Genomic DNA, 18,912 nt, shown 5'->3' with positions numbered 1-18,912 from the left:
ATTGGGAAAAGGGAATTTATTGTTAGCACGGGCTTCCACCACAGTTCCTGAACACTTAACTGGGTACGTGTTCTTTTCTAATTAAAAGAGAATGCCACACACACAAAAAAAAAAAAAAGGCCACAATGTGAAACTTAAAGCAACCAATATTTCAAATGCAGTAGGAGATGTGCTGTCATAAAAGCCTTTTCCAGTGATGTTTTTCTTGCCACGTACTTATTAAGCAAGTTCCCTCTCTAAGCTGTAGCCGGTGTGGCTTTTGGCCCATAAAAGTAAGGAATCGACATTTACAATTATAATTGCAGCAGAGCTTACTGAAGTATGACACTGCTAGGCACTTGCTCCCTACAGAAGGGAGAGCAGCAGGCAATATTAATGTGTTCGTGACAAGCAGGAGCCGTTGTTCTGAACACCTTTACGTCATGGGAATACATCAAATGTTTTACATGCAGATCCCCTTGATAAAGGCGTTGCACAACGAGGATCATTTCACTCCTATACCCCAGTCATTAAAATGACTCACTGTTGCATTCAGCATCTCCTCAGCCATCGCACTGCTAGCCAGAGCCCGGTGTCCTTGCAATCTGTATCCAAGGTTACAGTATTTTCTACAGTGCATTGTACCAGACCATGTTCCCCTGCCTCCTTTGCATACAGGCTAATGGCCATGCTGCCTTCTGCTTTGGCTGTGCTGAATTTTATAAATACAGCTCCTCTTGCTGGATGTACTCTTTCCTTAGGAAAAAAAAAAAAAAAGAAAAACTGGTTTTCTTCTTCCTTTTTTTTTTAATGTGTGTGTTCTCTGGAGCTGCCTTGGGATTACCTATGAAAAGTGATTTTTCTATGTATTTGTGTATATTTGGAGTTGTAAGAGATTGTTCCTTTGCTTGATTTAATTTATATCATTTTGCCCAGTTGTGTTCCTGATGCTTCTGTGCTATCTTAGTGCATTTTGGCTTTTCCTCGGTGGCAGGAGCGCTCGGGAGCAACCCAACTGTTCCAGCCTGTGTCCTGCCCGGCCGCTGTCACGTTTTGTTTCGAGTACCTTCGCGAGCTTGTTGTGTTTGCTGTGTAGCAGCTGGGAGGTTATTTGTGGCGTGGGAATTGTTACATCCTGCTCTTGAACATTCCTCTGAATTTTCAGCTCCGGCAGCAGCTTCCCTTCACCTGGGTTTGCTTTCAGCAGCTCCTTGAGAGCGGTGCAGCAGAAACGAGGGGCGAGTGGAGCTCGGTAAAACCCAACGAATGCTGTTTTCTAGTTAGCTTCATGTCAGACTAATTAAACTTGAAACAAAAACTGCCTTTTCAATAAAAGCTGCTATTGTACTAACTGCTTTTTCTGAAAGATTTTTTTGATCTCCGGGCCGGTATTTAATTCCAGTTCTCAATGTTAAAAGATAAATGTCATAATTTTATGAAGAAAAGTGGTCAGAAAACGTCTCTTCATATTGTGATTCCTTTTTCTCCCCCTTGGGGAGATGCTATTTGTCTTCCAGAAGCGGTTTTGTGATTAGGTGTTGGAGCTGTTTCAGTTTGCGCTGTGCTGGAGTCACTGCAGACATTTTAAATCCAAGGAGGAAAAGTGTTATTAATTGACTTTGTAGTCAATTGTTCGCTCCCTTAATTCTTGCAGTGACTTACAAATCTGTTGTTGGGATTCAAACCTCGATTTCAATAAAGAACCCGTTTCATTCCCGACAGAGCCATGGAGGGGCTTGTTCTGGGGCGCAGCTGGACAAAACCTGGCCCTGCCTGCAGGAGCAGAGCTGCCACCGCGCTCCCCGGGTAGCATCAGGGCTGAGAAACATCCTCTGGCTCGGGAGAAACTCAAAGAGCTTGACCAAAAGGGCCTCACGTGAAGCTGTGTATGCAAAGTCGTCTTCATGGCTCATATCTGCAAGATGCCTCCCCAAATAACATCCAACCACTCTGAAACAATCGCAGGTGGGCGCTTTCCAGAATGGGTAGTAGGAGGAACGAGGTTTCCCTCGAGCCCAGCAGGTGTGCTTACCGCAGTCTGAGCTGTGCTGTGCTCTCCTCTTTGGTCTCTGTAAGTTTAAGGATGCGTGATGAAAAAATGGATTTTGAGGGGAAAAACACTCAGGTAAATACCTGCTCTTGGAACGAGGAATTTGTGCAGAGAAATACCAGTAAGTATTAATACCGAGGCAATTCTCCATAATATACTCTTTGCTGGGTATTTCTTATTAATGAATTCTTTATTTCGTGATGTGCTTTATCAGGCAATTATATTTTAAAACAATATTATTAATAGTATAATATTGTTAAATTATACATGGTCAATTTGTAGGTGTTTAATTTGGAAAGTAGATTTTTTTCCCCTCCAATATGTCATGCTTTCAGAATGTCTGCAGACTAATTATCAGTCTTCATTTTTAATCTCTCGTTCATTTTCTTGCTTACCATTGTCCTGGTGCAGTTTAACTGGGGAGGAAGATGAGCAGAATGCAGTTCTTACATGGGCAGTCTGCTTGTCACTGCACTGCCAAGAGACACAACCAGCAAAACCTGACCAGGTCACAGCTCATGGCAAAAAAAACTCACTCATTTCAGTGGGAAAAAGACTTCCTCTGTCGGTGCAGGACTGCTCTGAGATGCATCCACTGATGTTAGGAAAAATGGTGCTAAAGTACTTTGGCTTTTTCAATTGCAGTTCTGTCCAAGTGCACCCTAGGTAAAAGAAGGGTTTCCAGGTGGAAGGGGCTGTAGTTGCATGTAGGAAACTCCTTTTGGACCTTGCAGTATCGAGGAATTTGCAGTAACTGATTTTGGAATAGCCAAAGGACTTGCCTGGCTGTCCTGATGGTGATGGTCAGGAGCTGCAGGCCCCCTGGATGGATTGAGAACAGATCAGCCCAGTGACTGGCACAGATCACGTTATTTTGCTCAGGACTCGTATCAAGCCCCTGCTCAGGATTACACCGTGTTCCCACTGTTACTTCAGATACATTAGCACAGTTCTGAATAGGAAGCCAACACATGTTCTTGTTTAATCTTTATTGATTTTTTTTTTTTACAAGTATAGAATCTCATTTAAATCAGATAGCTATCTCAGCATCCAGCAATCTGCGTACTCCTCCTTCTGAGATGCAGCAGAGGACACAAACGTCTCACTGAGGAAGGGGCTTGCTTTGTTCTGGTGATGTGGTAACGAAACCCGGTCCCTGCTGTGCGCGGGGAGAGGAGCGGTGTTCGGCTCGCAGTGGTTACACCACAGGAAGGTTTCTCCCACTTCTCAGGTTGGAATCTTTCTCCTCGCAAACAGAACAAGGCAAAGCCTTCTCCATAAAGCCATCCTCATCTGGGAGGTTTCACAGATCGCCTCTTTGTGCAGAATAATTCTAGAATGCAACATAACCTTGAGGACATAATGAAGTGTTTTAGAAATGGGCTAAGGCAGATCACGACCGTACTTAGAGCTAAGTAATCAAGCGGATTTACCTACTTCCAATTTACTGGTTGATTGAACATTAGAAAACACAGCTCAGCCCTTTTGGAAGGTGGCCATGCACACAGTTTCCTAAACGTTTCTTTGGCTGGTCAGTGCGGGAAGGGTTAACCTCCCACGTCTGTCTTGAGCCACACATGGACAAATTCTGTTTACTTTCCACCCACAAAAAACACCAGTGGTTTTCAGAAGTGTTAGTGTACTCCAGGACTATTGCCCCGGCATGGAATGAGTGAAAAAGGACTTTGTATTTATTTTGATTCCAATCTTTCAGATTTTATTTTACTTGTGGCTGACACGGACTGACTTCACTCTTTTTGACTTTTAATACAGATTAAGAGCTGACTAAAGATCTCAAACACTATATACTGAGAGTCACTACAGCTGTTAAAGAAAACACCAGCACTAGCAACACAACTCCACTCCTTCCTTCCTGGCTCTTGGTAAAACCCCCTGCCCTAGAGCAGGACTTCTCTCGCTCTGTGCTAGCGCCGCTCCCTAGCCACTACAGGATTTTGCAAGGAAGCAAACAAGCTATTAAAGAAATATCCAGGCTACCGCATCACAAAGCGCACTTTGTTCATCAACTCTGCCAAATGCCTCTTAGGCCTTTCCTCGTAGGATACTAATAAACTGACTAAAAAGAGAGGGAAGGTTTATGAAAGGAGAATAAACTTATAAGGAGACCTCGTTCTGCTAAATCAGAGAAATATGGATGGGGAATCCCTGTAGAGAGAAATGCGTCGAAGGGAACCGTTGGCCTTGCAGGTTAGTGAGGTGAGAATCAGTTGAGGTTCTGCTGTATGGTAAAGAACCAAAGTTGGCTGTAGAAAGAGAAGGGAATGTCTCCAGTCTGGCCGACTCCGAACAGCGTGTCCCTTCTGTTGTGCTTCCTGCAGTCCCATTAAATTCCCCAGTAAGGCATCAGGGGTCTCCTCTCTCTCTCATAAACGTCTGGGATGATGCCATATGGTGTCTGTACCATTTTAACCGTCGTCTTCCCAAACAGCTTCCTCTCGTAGTCTATCAGTTGCCTCCAGAAGCCCACGTTGGGGCGTATAACGGGGCGCCTCGATTTGACCCAGTTGTATGCCTCGAACAGGGACACCTTGTGGTACTTCATCAGGTAGGCGATGCACAGCGTGGCCGACCTGCTCACGCCGGCCGCGCAGTGGACGAGGGTGGCCCCGTGCTTCCGCGCCACGCTGTTTATCTTGTCGGCCACGCTGTCGAAGTACAGGGAGATGGGGGCGTTGGGCATGTCAGCCAAAGGCACTTTCACATATTCGAACTGGGGCCAGTTGAAGTTGGGAATCTCGATGGTTGCGTTGATGATGCAGGTGATCCCCCGGGACAGGAGCAGGTGCCGGTTGGAGGCGACGCTGCCCCGGCTCAGGTACAGCGAGGGGGTGATTTGGGCGATGCCCCCGAGGGCACCTTCAGAGAGCATTCGTGGAGCCATCAGAGTTCTCGGTAAGGAGTTGTGGCTTCTGGAGGTCATGGAGGATCTTGGCACTCACACTTCCATTATGGGAAGGGATCCAACGGGATCTTCAGCCAAGGGAAGGATTGTCTGGCCTGGCGGGGCTAGGGCAGCGAGAGCTTCCACCGCTTCGTCACTGCAAAACACAAGCAAGGCCGGGTGAGCGGGCGGCCGTCCACCAGGACCACGTCTGTGCAAGAGAAGGAAAACCCCACTCGCCCCGCTGTGGGCTCGGCAAACCTCGGCGGGGTAAGGTTGTTCTGGGTTTGTGCGGTGCTTATTACCAGGGGACAGATATTAACAAAACAAAACAAAAAAATCTTCCAGCCTAATTGGGTCCAATTACTCGTCAAGGGCTTAGGCAGCCTACCTGTGGGCCCGGACAGAATTTCAGCCAGATTAGCGCATGGAAGATTGGTTACACCTTTTTCGCATTCAAAAGCAGCAACTTCACAGCTGGCTGGAGTCCAAGGGGATGGTGAGAGGCTCAGGCTGGATACAGATGCCAGCAATTTACCCTGCCCTCTCCCCAGTGCCACCCTGCTTTTTTTAGGTATACGAGAGGCCCTGCCAAAATACATAAACATAGGAAAGTTGCTCATTAGAAAAGGCGGTGAGTCATGTCCATCTCGATCGCTAATCGGCTCTCCGCGAGGCTGAGGAAGTGTGGAAAGAGTGACCTGGTTCTGTCAGAAGCCGAGAGTAAAACCAAAGCAGAGGTAGGGACAAGGGAGGCTCTTTTCCTGCTGCCGTAATGACTGACGAATGTTTTGGAGAGAGCCACGCTCTGCACAGGCTTGGGTTCGCCTGCTGCGGGCCCCAGGAAGGATGAGATCTGGGCACTCCTGCTATTTCAAAGGCCGGAGTTCAAAACAAAATACCTGCTTTCATCTCCCCTACTCCTTTAGGACTTCCCCAAAGCCAGCGGAGAAGCTGTAAGCATGGGGACGAGCCCCGGAGCGTTAATAACTTGCGAGTCACTTCTACCTGCGCCGTCTCCAGCTGGGACTGCCCGGGGGGTGCGGAGCTGCTGCTGCACCTCCCAGCCATGTCTGAGCCCACCCGTGGTGCCCTCGGGCTCCTTGTGGAGGGCTCTGGGTGGTGCTGGGGGGCAGAAGGTGCCTGCCCCCAGCAGTCAGCTCCGAGGCTCGGAGCCCTCAGCGCTCCCAGAGCAGCGCTGCCTGCCCCAGGGGACCGTGGTGGTTCCCAGAGGTGCCACCTCTCCCTGCTGCTTTCCCTACCTGTTTTTTCCTTCCCTGTTTCCCAGGGGAGGCCGAGGTGGGTGCAGAGCCAAGCTGGGCCCCCCCAAAGGGCTGAAAGGCTCTGCCTGCAGCTCGCACACCCTGGCACCACGGCGCAGCGGGCGGCCCGGGCCCTGGGAAACGCCGGCAGGTCTCAGCAGCAGCCGCTAGCGCTGCCAGCACATTTTTGGCATGCATGTGCAGTATGGTAACTTAACGAGCATAACACAGTCTCCTCTGTGGCTTGTTCCCTGCTGGCAGCTACTTGAGCAGCTCCTGAAACCGTGGGCCCCAAGTGCAGGCGCTGCGAGGGTTCGTGCCCCGCCAGGAAGATTTTTGCTGCAGCTGCGAGCGCCCAGGTTCCCCTGCAGCCCCCCCCCCCCCCAGCCACCCCGCCGGAGCAGCGGTGAACGTGGTGTTTTTCCAAAGGAATGGAGGTCTTGGAGCATAGGAAATCCCTACCCAGAGGTCTGTTACTGACAGCACAGGGGATTTGGGCACTTACACTCCGAAACAAGCTGCTCCAGATCACCGACTGGCACCCGGACGCGGAGGGCTGCTGATGCTGGGATGTCCCGCGGTGTGTGTCCAGCCCTGAGCTGGGAAGAGAAGAAAAGGTGGGAGTTAACAGGCTGTGGGCCCAGCCAGGATCCCAGGAATTCACTCTAAGTTCTCCTTCCCTGCACCCAGGACACCTGGGAAGTGTTTGGGGTTTTCCTCTTCCATCACAAGCCTTACAAACATACCCTTGCCTTCAGCAGCCACCAAGCTCTCTTCTACTCCCAGAGCCCTGGGGTGGGTCTGCATTTCTTCAGGCAGTGCCCGAAGCTCTCTCCCCTGGAACCCCCCCTGCGAGGGCTCTGCTTCGAGCTCCCTGTCCCCAGCACCGCGCCAGCAGGAGAGGCGCCGGGATCGCAGGGGAAGCGTGAAGGGGCAGAGCTGGTGCCAAGAGCTGCAGCATCCCTCCCCGGGGAAGCAGAGGGCTGGGGGAGCATCCCCTTCCTGTATTCCTCCAGCTCGCCCAAAATGAACAAATCCCAGAAGCGTGGGCGCAGCACGGGAACAGCGGCAGAGCCGCCCGCGGGGACGCGCTGCAGGAGCCCACGCAGGGAGAGCGTGAGCAACGCCTGCCCCCGGAGCAGCCCTGAGCAGCCAGCCCCGCTCCACAGCTAGCCACCGAGCCCCTGGGGACAGCAGGACAGGGCTCAGCTTCCCTGTGCATGGCCAAAAAACGAGGAAGGAAATGACACGGAGCGAGGGGAAGCGGGCCTGGGGCCGCGGGTGCAGGGCAGCGGTGTGCACGCTCGCTGCGGTGCTGCCGGCAGGCAGGGCGGGCCGGGAGCTCTGGTGGAGCTGGGAGCAGGCAGAAGGCAAAGCCAAACAGGATTTTGAGCTCCACGCCTCCCTCCGGGAGGGCTGGGAAGCCTCAGCGTGGAGGTGACCCGCAAACACGCTGCAGGTTTCTCTTACAAGGTGCTGAACCCAGATATTCGTCTGCTCATTTGTCACTGGTTCAGAGAGACCACGCACGGCACCTGAACAGAAACATCGCCCGAGTCCTCGCGGTGCCACGAGCCAGCAGGGTGGTCAGGGTTCAAGTCCCATCGGGTCCCATTGGGATGTGGCCTTAGCAAACAGGAGGGCACGGCTCCACAGGTTGCTCAAAAGCCCCCAGGCCCACCCGCGGGGCTCACCCCACCTCTGGGAGCACCGTACAGCGCCTGAGCCCCCTCTGCCAGCCCTGGTTTGATCCACGGGTGCCAGGCAGTGGGGAGAAGGGAGCGTTTTGTTACACCAACAGTCCTCGGGCACAAAGCGTCGCCGTTGGAGGAGATGCGAGCCTGAAGGCAGCCTCTGCTGCATCCCAGGCCCCAGCCAGCCCTGGTCAGTGCGTGCTGCTGGCCCCGTGGGGCTGCAGATGACAGCCGTGTCCCCGCGGGGTCCTGCAGCCCCAGCTCCACGTGGTGCTGGCGTGATCCTGCCCTCCTCACCGTGATCCTGCCCTCCTGCGCTCCATGCCAGGGTGCGTCGCTCTCCGGTGCCGTGCACATTTCCTCCTCAGCCCAAGGATTTATATTTTGATTAAAAGACGAGATCTAACGTGTCAAAAGCCAGCAGGGAGAACCTTTTGGTCTTAAAAACGTTAAGATGGACGAGGCGGATGGCCTCGGCGGGGAGAGCAGGGTTAGGTTTGGCAGCGGGGCTGTGACAGCCGGCGGCGTCCCCGCCTGGAGCCGGCCGCGCAGGCGCTCGCTGCAGCCCCTCGGGGGCTCGGGGCACTCGGGGTGCCTTGGGAAGGGCCTCGCTGCTTTCCATAACGCGGTTCCTGTTGGCAGGCACCGACTTATCCGGGCATTTGCATGTGCCGGGCTGGGCTTGCTCGGCAAACTCTGCAGCCGCCGGGGCTGGCAGCGAGCTGCCCGCGTGTGGGGGCACCGCTCAGCCGGGAGGAGCGGCACAAGGGATGGCAGCGCCAGCCCCAATCGCAGCAGCAGGGCACCGGGTGGTTTTGGGGCCAGCTGGGAGCGCAGGCAGGGTGCCCGCAGGCCCACGTCTCGGCTACGTGCCACCTCCCCGGGGCTGGCTGGAGGGGCTCCGAGGGGCTGATCGCGGCGTGGCTGCTTCAGGTGGCGCTGAGAGGCTTCAGCTGCCCTGGGAGCTGCGTTTCCTCCTGATGCTCACGCCTGGCCCCAGCCAGCTTCTGCCAGAGGCTCCCTGCATCCTGCTGTTTCGCTCCCATGAAATGCCTTTTGCCTTCCTCAGGGCACCCCGTTCCTCCTGGCATGGCCCCGCTGTGACCCAGCGCTGCCCCTCTCTGTGCGGCGCTTCCCAGGGAAGGAGCCACACGGCTCTTCCCAACTGCTGCTCCAGGCAAAACAACAACAAAAAAGCAAGGGAACCAGCTGAAAAAACGAGCCACCCGTACCTGTGTGGCGGTGCTGGGGCAGCAGCAGGGTCCCCAGCACGCAGAGCTCCCCGCTGCCAGCTCAGCACCGGGGTTTTTTGTTCCCTACAAGCACGAGGAGAGGCTCGGGGTGCAGCAAGGCTCGCTGGTGGGCTGGCTGCCACCAGGTGCTCCTGCCACGGCACCCTCATCGCTGTGCTGATTCCAATTAACAGGCTAATTAATCTTGCAACAGCCCTGACCCACAGCAAACCCCTTCCAGGCTCTGCCACACGCTTCCCCAGCCACAGACGCCGGCTGCTGCTGCTGCTCCTCCCGCTGGGGACCCCAAGTGGGGTCCTGGGGCTCCCCAGCCCCGGTGGCACGGGGTCCCTGGGGTCCAGGGACCAGAGGGTTCTGCTTAACGAGGGGTGGGGGAAGTGATTGGGTAATTACAGCCCGGAGATAACCCTGGTCTGCAAAGCCTCCAGCTCCCCTCAGGAGGGGTTTGTGGTGCTGCTTGCCCAGCCCCTGCTGCAGCAGGGACCTCGCTTCTGCCCCAGGACTGGATTTCCTCAGGATCTCCTCGCCCGGTGCCTCCAGCACACTGCGTCGCTGCATGGGATAAGTCTGGCGAGCTCGTGTGGCTGTTTTTGCTGTACCCAGAGGCTGAGCTGTGTGGTTCCTCCGTGGTGGATCCCCCAGGACGTGGGGCAGGTGCCCTGCCGCAGGGGAGCCCGTGAAAGCTGAGCCCTGCGAGGCTGCCTGTGCCCAGCTCCGTGGGGCAGCTGGGTGAGACACCAGCTTGGTTTCCTGATGGCAGAGCGGCTCCTCTCGTGGTGAGAGGGGTTGCAGAAGTGATAAGATAGCACCTGTGTGATGGTTTGAATATCAGATGCTCTGCTCCCTCAGAAAGGCCACTGCTGGCAGCGCTCGTGGGTCTTCTGGCCCAGATCTTGCATAGTTGGGATTTCCTCCTCTCGCTTCAGTTCCCAAAACACAGCTCTGTTAATGAAGGTTGAAATTCCCCTGGGCAAACGTTCTCGGTCCCTGGACCTCCTGAGAAAGGCTTGGAAACACCCCTGAAAGCCCAGAAGGCTGAGGCAAACGCAGGCAGAGGTTACAGTGAAGCACGCTGCGGTCTCTAGGCCGTGAGAGGGCCTCGCTCACTGGGCTTCAGACAATGAGCTGGCAAGCCTGAACTTCATGCCTCTTATTCTGGGGCTGCTGGGTGCCTTTTCTCCGACTTCTTTGTTGCTCTGGATGATTTTTAAGGGCTCTTTTAGCTTGAGAGCAGAGGCACTGACTTGTTCCTAAGTGACTGGAGTGAGGCTTGCAGCAGGTACCGCTCTGTGTGGCAGCAGCGTGGTAATAACACACCCGGCACAGGTACCAGCATCTCCCCGGCTCCCTCGGGGCTGGCTGAGGTCCTGCAGATGTTTCACTCGGTGGCCAGATCCCCGGAGGGGTGGCTGGGCCTGCTCCAGCCTCTGCTGCTGCCCTCGGTGTTCTGCTCTTCCCTGAAGGCCTCAGGAGGGCTGCGTGGCGCTGGGGACAGCAGGGACACCGCGGAGCAAAGCGGGTGGCAGGGCCCGAGAGGTGTCCCGGCGAGTTGAGTGCTCGGGGAGGACCAGGGGAAGCAGGAGCCGTGCTTTCCCCACAAAAGGCAGAGGAGCAGGAGCCCCCGGTTTCTTTCCCGGAGCATCATCTGGGATTCGAGGCAGGTTTGTGGGCTGGGTGTATGAAATGTCAGTGCTGAAGCGAGCTTCTCCCCCTTCCCAGGAGAGGTAAAGTTATTCATTTTAGAGATGACAAATGCTTTCTAATGCTGCAGTAAAGAGAAGAGTCAATATTGCAGGCGCTGAATGAATGAGTCTGCTCAGGGCTCTTCCTAGCCAGGCTGAACAGAAAATTGCTTTGGAAATGGTCTCGGAGAACGGCGTTTAAAATAAATTTCAGCAGAGAGCACAAACTGCAGCCATTCCGGGGTCAGGCCTCGCTCGTACCGCGTCCGGGGGAGCTTGAAGTGGGTTTGGGGCCATCGGGCAGCGAGGATGTGCTGAACCTGCTCCTTCTTGCTCCTCTTCCCATCCCTCGGCAGCTGCTTGCTCCGCTGCCTCTGTCTGTGGCCGTGCTCCTGGAGCTGTGGGTGCCCCAGGCCCCTCTCGGGAGCGTGGCTGAGAGCCAGCAGCGTGCCCCCGTCACCGCAGGGATGAGCAGTTTGGGTTGGGAAGGGGAAATGGGAAGGGCAGGGGGAGATGTGGCTGTGACAAAGGCTGTACCTCGCGCCTGTGGGGAACCCCGTGCCGTGCTGGTTCCTACAGGCAGGCCGCGTTACCCTCTTGGGCAAGCGCGGGGTGGAAGCTGTCAGATGTTAAATCAGATAACAACCTGCCTCCCGAAGCTCTGGGCAGGCCTGGCTGCCTGCACAGCACCCAGCACAACCGGGTGCCCCGTGCACACAGCTGCCTTCCCAGAGGCTCGGTGCTGGGCTCCACGCACAGCTCCCCTCCACGAGAGGCTCGCAGGGCTCGGCTGCAGGAGGTCCTGGGCTCAGCAACCCGAGGAAAGGCATTCGGCCAGGGTAATGCACTGAGCGAACGTGTGAGGGGTTAACGAGGAATAGCAAAAACATGGTGGTGTTCCCAGAGCATCAGGGCATGCCCGCGGGTTAACTGCTGAACGCCCAGCGCTGCTCTGCCCCTTCTGCTGCTGTGTGTGGAGGCTGCCAGGCCCCTGCTCTGCCAGCAGGGACGCAGGAGGCACCTCTGTGACTCAGGAGCAGGGAGGAAGGGTTTGTCATCAGCACCTGGGTGGGGCTGGATGGGGCAAGGGGTGAGCAGTGCCTGCCTTCACCCGGCTGGGCGCATCCACGCAGCCCGGCTCCCCTGTTTGCTGCTCTTCCAGCACTGAAACAGCAGCAGGAAAAAACAAAAAAAAAAACCAAAAAACCAACAACCCACAGGTGGCTGAGGCTCTGGAAGGCTCTGAAGGAAGGGCTGCTACCTGCTCCAGCAGCCAGGGTCCCTGCTCGCTGCCTGCTGCTCCCGCTGCCTGCACGCCTCTCCCTGCTCGCTGCCGTCTCCCACGTGAGGCTGCCTGCCCACGGGCGCCTCGCCGCTCCCTGCCGCCTCCTCCTCGCCTCTGCTTCCTCTCCTTTCCTCTCCCCTGGCAGCTGGGGCCTGCCAGCTCCACGCAGAGCCCTCGCCGTGGGGGAGCCCTCCCGGCTGCTGGGGAGGACGGAGGTGGGGAGCCGCTGCGACCCGGAGCGCGGGGATTGATGCGCTGCTGGGCGATGCAGCTGCTCTGCTCGGGGACAGGTCTCCCTCGGCAACCAGCAGGCTGATTTTATGCATGAGAAACAGTCTTTTTTTTTTTTTTAAAGGGAAAAAAAAAAAAAAAAAAGCTGTCTGTTATTTTGGAGCTCCTGGCGTGATCCAACGCGCTGCGCTCGGTGTCTGCTGCTCGGAGCAAGAGGCGGGGGGCTCCCCTGCAGGGCCCAGGCCAGCAGCGTGGCCATCTGCACCTTGCTTAAAAACTTGGGTTGGGTGCACGAAACCTCCCTAAAAACCAGCGTGAAGCCTTGAGGAGGCGTGAACCGGCTCCTACAGTTGTGCGCGGTGCCAGGTGTGCCATCAGCTGAACGCCAGGGACTGCTCTCTATTCCTCTGCTCTCAAAGCAAGCGGGGAGAGATCCCCTGCTCTGAAGCGCACGGCTTGCTTGGCTCCAGGTGAAGGCACCTGGGCTGCCCGCGGAGCTCAGAAGCTCCCCAGCTCCCTGCCTGGCCCTGCACAGCCCCAGCTAAGAGGGACACCACCTCCTAGGGACACCACCTCCTCAGAGCTCTGAACGACACGGGGCCGGGCTGGCTGCTCGCAGGACCGGGGCTGCTCGGCTCCTGGATGCTGCTGGAGGCTTCGCCTCTCGTTGACGCGGCAGAGCTGTGCGCTGGGGGAGCACCTCTGTGCTTGGCACTGTTCCCGCTGGCCCACTTCAAAACCCATAAAATTGAAGGCAGCTGTGAGTTCGCTCCCTGGAAATCGTGCGGTACTTCCATGCTGACGCTCGCCCGGACCTTTCTGGGGGCTCTGCCAACTGGTGCGCGCTCCGAGCCTTCCCTGGGCAGCACCAACGCTCCCTGGTGAACCCGACTGATGGGTCTGGGGTGGAGGGATTGGAGGGATCCCCCTCAGGGAAGGGCAGCAGGGGCTGTGGCCTCATCCCAAGGCCCTGCGGTGGTTCAGCAGGGGCTGTAGGAGCAAAAAGCACGAGCTGGAGGCAAAGAAAGCGAGCGGGGCTGGCAGCGTGCTGGCTGTGCCCGGCCTCCTGCCCGCAGCAGCTGTAAGGAATGAGGTCACTTTGTGAGCACATCAATGGGGTTGCTTAGGGTAACAGGAAGGGAGGCCGATTTTAATCAATTAGCTGGAAATCGAGTTTACATGCAGCAGCAGGCGCTCCCCATGCGAGCAGCCCGGGGCCAGCACCCCCTGGGCTGCTGGTGCAGAGCTCGAGGCCCCGCACGCTCGGATTGGTATGGATGGGCGCTCGGCAGAAGGGACAGCGAGCGAATTCCAATTTCCCTCATGAATAGGGACGCCTGGCCCGCTGAATTACTGCTCAGCCTCCCGCTCCCAACAGGAGGAGACACGCAGCCGCGCTCCGTGCGGGGGGCTGCGATGTTTACAGGGGGGAAAGCCACGGCTCGCTGGGGCCCGCGATGCCCCGCGTGGATGCCGGGCAACCCAGCCTGGCCTGGGGAGCTGGGGCACGCAGAGGCACCTGCTGAGCTGTCCTGCGGGGAGAAATACCCCCTGATGGCTGCTCTTGTTTTCTAAAAGGGGAGAGGAGTTGGGCAGGAGGAGCTGAGCGGTCAGGCAGGCAGCAGGGGGTGCCCCGTGAGCCTATGGTGCCGGGTGCGAGCTCGGCTGCCCTCTTCCCGCTCGCTTCCCGAGCTGCTGGAGGCCTGGGGCCGTGCTCCGGGGATTTCCCTCCTGTTTCCAAACGCCAGAGCCTGCTAGGTGTTGACGTTTCCGTTCGCCTTGTGGTTGCTCAGCGTCTCTTTGAAGCCGTAACTCAGCGTGCACGTGGCCAGGCTGGGGACTGGCCATGGACGGGGTTGGGAGGAGCTCCCACACCGACCTGAGGCACGAACCTGGCTGGCGAGGGGAAAACAACCTGCCCACAGGAGGAAGCGGTGGCCGCATCTTCCTGGGGCCTGGCATGGTGGTAGGAAGCTGGGAAGGTTTCTCCATGGCACCGCTGGGCCTTCTGGGCTGCTGCTTCGCTCTCCTCGTCCTGCCTTCTACCTGGACCCCAACTGTGCTGTGCCTGGTTCAGAGCTATTACAGCCTCCCCAAACATGCTCAAGCAGCCCTCTCGTACAGTGTTCCACACTTTGTCTTCCCTCCCATTAGATCCAATTTTAAGGACTATTTCCCCCACAGCCAGCGTATTTCTGAACACAAAACCAGCCTGAGCTCTCCAGCTCTGAGCCTTCACTTGGGTTCAAGCACTGCATTGAGCCCTGCGACTCTCACCATCGTCCTGCCCAACACGGAGGAGCTGCAAGAGGCAGGAGCAGATCCCTTGGGGTTTGGGTGAAATCCCTGGGATTTCACCTTTGTTTCCAGAGGGAGTGGGGCTGCTCGTGCCCTTGCCTAAGGTCCTTAACGTGGCAGGGGCTGTGCGTTGGACACAGGTTGGTTACAACCTGCTGTGCTGCTGCCACCCTTCTGATCTTCACCGGGGCTCTGCCAGCCAAGCCCTGGTGGCAGAATCCTGCTGGTGGGACCCGGCATGAGCTCTCCAAACCGGGGACTGGTCTCCCACCGCTTGGGAACTGGGGTTGTGGCACTGCGAAGGCAGAACCAGCCCCGTCCCAGCCCCGGGGAGCAGCGGCACGCCTGGAGGGAGACGGCGAGGCCCAGGGGGAAGGAATCCGCTCCCTGCCAGGGCAGGGACAGCCGATCCGGTGTATCACGAGCAGAGACAACATTTGGCCAGCGCTAATCCCTCCGCCTCTCCCGTGGCGGCGGCGTTAGGGATAAACCGAACTCGCAACGTGATATTAGGGCATCCGTCAGGGATCAAGGACTCACCCGCTGTCCAGTCGAGCAGGTTGCAATCCCCGCCGGCCGCCCGCAGCCACATGCCAGGCATTGAGCAGCGGCTCCAGAGCTGAGTCAAGGGCCGCGCACGCAGCCGGCGGGGCTCTGGGGCCGGCTGTAGGGCAGCGGGGTGCCCTAAGAGTGGGGTGCCGGGGGGTGCCAGCACCCCCATAGGCACCAGGCAGGGCTGGGGGTGCCCCACAGCACCCGGTGCCGTGAGGGAAGCGCCGAGCCCTGGCACGGAGCTGGAGGGGGGGTCCCGCTGGGTGCCAGCAGCGGGGTTTTGCCTTCTCCCCCTTCTCCCGGTGCCCCCTCAGGCACGGTCCCAACCAAGCCACCCTCTGGGGACCCTCACCGGGGGGGGGCCCCGCGATCCGGCGGCGCTGCCCGGCCCCGGGGAAGGGGGGGGGGGTGTGGGGGAGCTCGTTTGGGGTCGGGCACCCCCCCCAGCTCCCCACCACCCCCAAACCCACCCCACCCCACCCCACCCCACCCCACACACACGCCTTCTCGCCCCGCAACCCTCACCTGGGCTCCGTGTGGGGCTCGCTTGGGCTCCGTGGCGGCGGGCAGCACTTTTATCCGCCGGCTGCCGGCTCCGTCGCGGCGCTGCCACCTGATCACGGCGCTGCCGGGGCCGCCCTCCGCCTCTCCTCCCTTCCCTTCCCTTCCCTCCTCCTTCCCGGCCTCCTGCCCGCCCCCCCGCCCGCCCCCCGGTGGCCGTTGCCCGGTGCCAGTTGCCCGGTTACGGCGGGGCCGAGCCCGCCCGGCTCTGCCCCCCCCCACCCGCCCCGGGCGGAGCTGATGGCGCCCGGCCCGCCCCCCCCTCAGGGCGCTGAGGGGAGTGGGGACAGGGGGGGACGCGGAGGGGTCCCCGTGGGGGTGTCGCGATATAGGGACATTACAGTGTGTGGGGACGTTACGATGCCATAAGGGGACACAGCAGGGTCCTTGTGGGGTGTCACTGTGGGGACATTACAGTGTGTGGGGACTGTGGGGACATTACAAATGCCATAAGGGGACACAGCAGGGTCCCCATAGGGGTGTCACGATAGGGACATTACAGTGTGTGGGGACACTACACGATCTGTCAGGACATGGTGGGGTCCCTGTGGGGACAGAAATGTGGCAGAGTCCGTGAGGGGACGCAGCAGGTCCCTGTGGGGACATTACGGCGTGTGGGGACATGGTGGGGGCCCTGTGGGGACAGAGATGTGGCAGGGTCTGTGAGGGGACACAGCAGACTCCTTGTGGGGACATTATGGCATGTGAGGACACTGCAAATTCCATGAGGGGACACAGTAGGGTCCCTGTAGGGGTGTCACGATAGGGACATTACAGTGTGTGGGGACATTACAAATGCCGTAGGGGGACACAGCAGGCTCCTTGTGGGGGTGTCACTGTGGGGACATTACAATTTGTGGAGATGTGGTGGGGCCCCTGTGGGGTCAGAGACGTGGCAGGGACCATGAGGGGACACAGCAGGTCCCTGTGGAGCTGTGACAGTCTGGGGACATGACAGGGTCCCTCTGGGGTTGTGGCAGGGTCTGTACCCCCCATCTGGGGATGTGATAAGAGCATGTGTGGAGCACAGTGAGTTCCCTGTGGGGACATGCCAAGAATAAGTGTGGGGCATGGCAGGGGCCCTGTAGAGATGTGGTGGGGTCCCTTTGGGGACGTTACGGAGTCAGTGTGGGGACATGTGGGAGTCCCCGTGGGGATTTGACAGCCTAGGGGCTTGACAGGGTTCTCGTAGGGACGTGGCAGGGTCCCCCTGGGAACGTGACAGGAGTATATGGCGGGGGCCCTGTGGGGATGGGGATGTGGCAGAGTCCCTGTGGGGACATGATGGGTATATGTGGGACATGGCAGGTCCCTGAGGGAATGTGACCATGTGGGGACGTGGTGGGGGCTCTGTTAGGGGTGGGACGTGCTGTGTCCCCATGAAGAATTTGCCAGCATGGGGGGGGACATGGCAGGGTTTCTCTGGGGACCTGGTGGGGTCCCCATGGGGAGGGGACAGCGTCAGGATAGAGCTGGAGCTGAGCCCATGCTTTGGGGACTGGGACCTCCCTGCACACACAGAGCTGGACAAGGGGGGGCTGAGGGGACACCTTGGGCTGGGGTCCCTTCTCTCGCAGCGGGGTGGGCTTTGGGGAACTCGAGGTGAAGCTGGCGGGGTCTGCGCCCCCCTGCCTTCACCACCATGTCGTGCTGGGAGCAGCCTGTGAGCTCAGCTGGCCTGACACAGGGGAGGAGGAGGAGGAGGAGGAGGCAGCAGCCTCCGCTTTAACCCCCCGGCTGCCAGCGCCTGGCCAGCAGTCTCCAAAGCATTGCCACCCTGGCTCGGTTTTGTTCGTTTTCTGCTGCTGTCGTCGTGTGTTTGGACCAAAATAGCAAAAATCCCTAATAGGAAGCTTCCCTTACCTCCGAGCCCTCTGGCTTTTATCTCACTTCAGTAGGTTTCGTGACTCAGCAGCCCAGATGGAGCCGTCCCTCACAGCCTTCAGCACCAAATCTGTTTATTGCTCCAGAGGCTGTTTTTCCAAGAGCCTCTCTGCTTTGTAACAGCCAGTGCTCTTCCTTAAAACCCTGCCTCTCCAGCCAAGGAGCTCATCACATTCAGCGCGGAGGTGGGTGAGGAACAAAAATAGACAAATTAAGAAAACCTCAAAAGGCCAAAAACCGAAAATGTAAGGATTTCGGCTCTGTGAGCTGGAGCTTTGCTCTGCCTCTGTCTTGCGTCAGATTTGCTCTGCTCTTCCTCTGCCCCTGGAGCCACACCACGGGCAGGGATGGACCCCGGGGCAGCAGGTCCCCTCTGCCCGGTGCCATGGAGCCGTCCCTGGCGCTTCTGGCAGCCGGGGCTGGCTCTCAGCATGCGTGGACACAGCTGGGGTTGTTTATTTCCCCTAGCATGGGAATCACTGCACGCCCTTCCCTGGGTCAGAGAGCAGAGGGCACAGCAGGGTGTTAGGTCGTGGGTAGGCTGTCGGGGTACCCCTGCAGGTTTCGAGGTGTTTCCCTCTGCAGATGGCTCGGAGGTGAGATCTCGGGTCTGCCGAGGAGCTGCCAGACGGACTGACCTTCCCTGGCTGTCTGCTGGGGGCTGTGGGACTGTGCCTTGGAGCCCTCACAGCCCAAATCTGGGGGGTGTCAGCAATGGGCAGCACAGAGAGCCATGAGGATGTTTTTTAGGGGTGGCAGCCTCAGCGCCTCGTAGTGTTCGTCCAAGCACCAAGCAAACAACCCCCCCGTCTCCCCCTTGTCCTCTGACTGCCACAAAATGAGAAATGCATTCCTGGGCAGAGCCGGCTGCTTGTCACGGGTGGTTCTTAACTACTCGTGCAGCGGTGGATGGATGCTTTTAGTGCCGGTGTAATTTGGGCTTTTAACCTTCACCCTGCCAGCAGCTCTGTGTTTTCAGCATGGGTTAGAGCAGGCAAAGAGGGAAACTCTGGAGGCCTTTGACCCAAGGATGCAGCAAATGAAGCGGGTACGGGAGTTAAAAGGAAACATCATCTCCTCCCCGCGCTCAGCCCCTCTGCAGGGTTTGCTCATGGGCGGCTCTCACACGGGCAGTTTCAGCCAGAGGGGAGCATGCCACCAGGCACTCCAGGCCCTGCTTGTCCTTGGTCCCCACCAGAGACGTGTTCTTCTGCTGTCGTGGCTGTGTGGGATGGTGGCAGCTCATGGGGGGCTTCCCCTCCTTCCCCTAGACACGTAG

General features: G+C 57.9%; 1 protein-coding gene across 1 annotated transcript; it reads right to left on the bottom strand.

The window, feature by feature from the left end:
* Window positions 1–2,751: 2,751 nt before the first annotated feature.
* On the bottom strand, window positions 2,752–15,832 carry DUSP14 (dual specificity phosphatase 14). Its single transcript, XM_082776023.1, has 3 exons — window positions 15,714–15,832; window positions 6,699–6,792; window positions 2,752–5,088 (listed from the first exon to the last, which is right to left on the bottom strand). Exon 3 carries the CDS (start codon window positions 4,968–4,970, stop codon window positions 4,374–4,376), a length of 597 nt encoding a protein of 198 aa, XP_082632149.1. The 5' UTR covers window positions 4,971–5,088; window positions 6,699–6,792; window positions 15,714–15,832; the 3' UTR covers window positions 2,752–4,373.
* Window positions 15,833–18,912: the final 3,080 nt, after the last annotated feature.

This window comes from Aythya marila (assembly GCF_965140915.1).
Source record: "Aythya marila genome assembly, chromosome: 20".
Classification (NCBI taxonomy): Eukaryota; Metazoa; Chordata; class Aves; order Anseriformes; family Anatidae; genus Aythya; species Aythya marila.
Note: the sequence above shows the minus strand (reverse complement) of the source record. Positions and strands in the feature narration are given on the sequence as shown.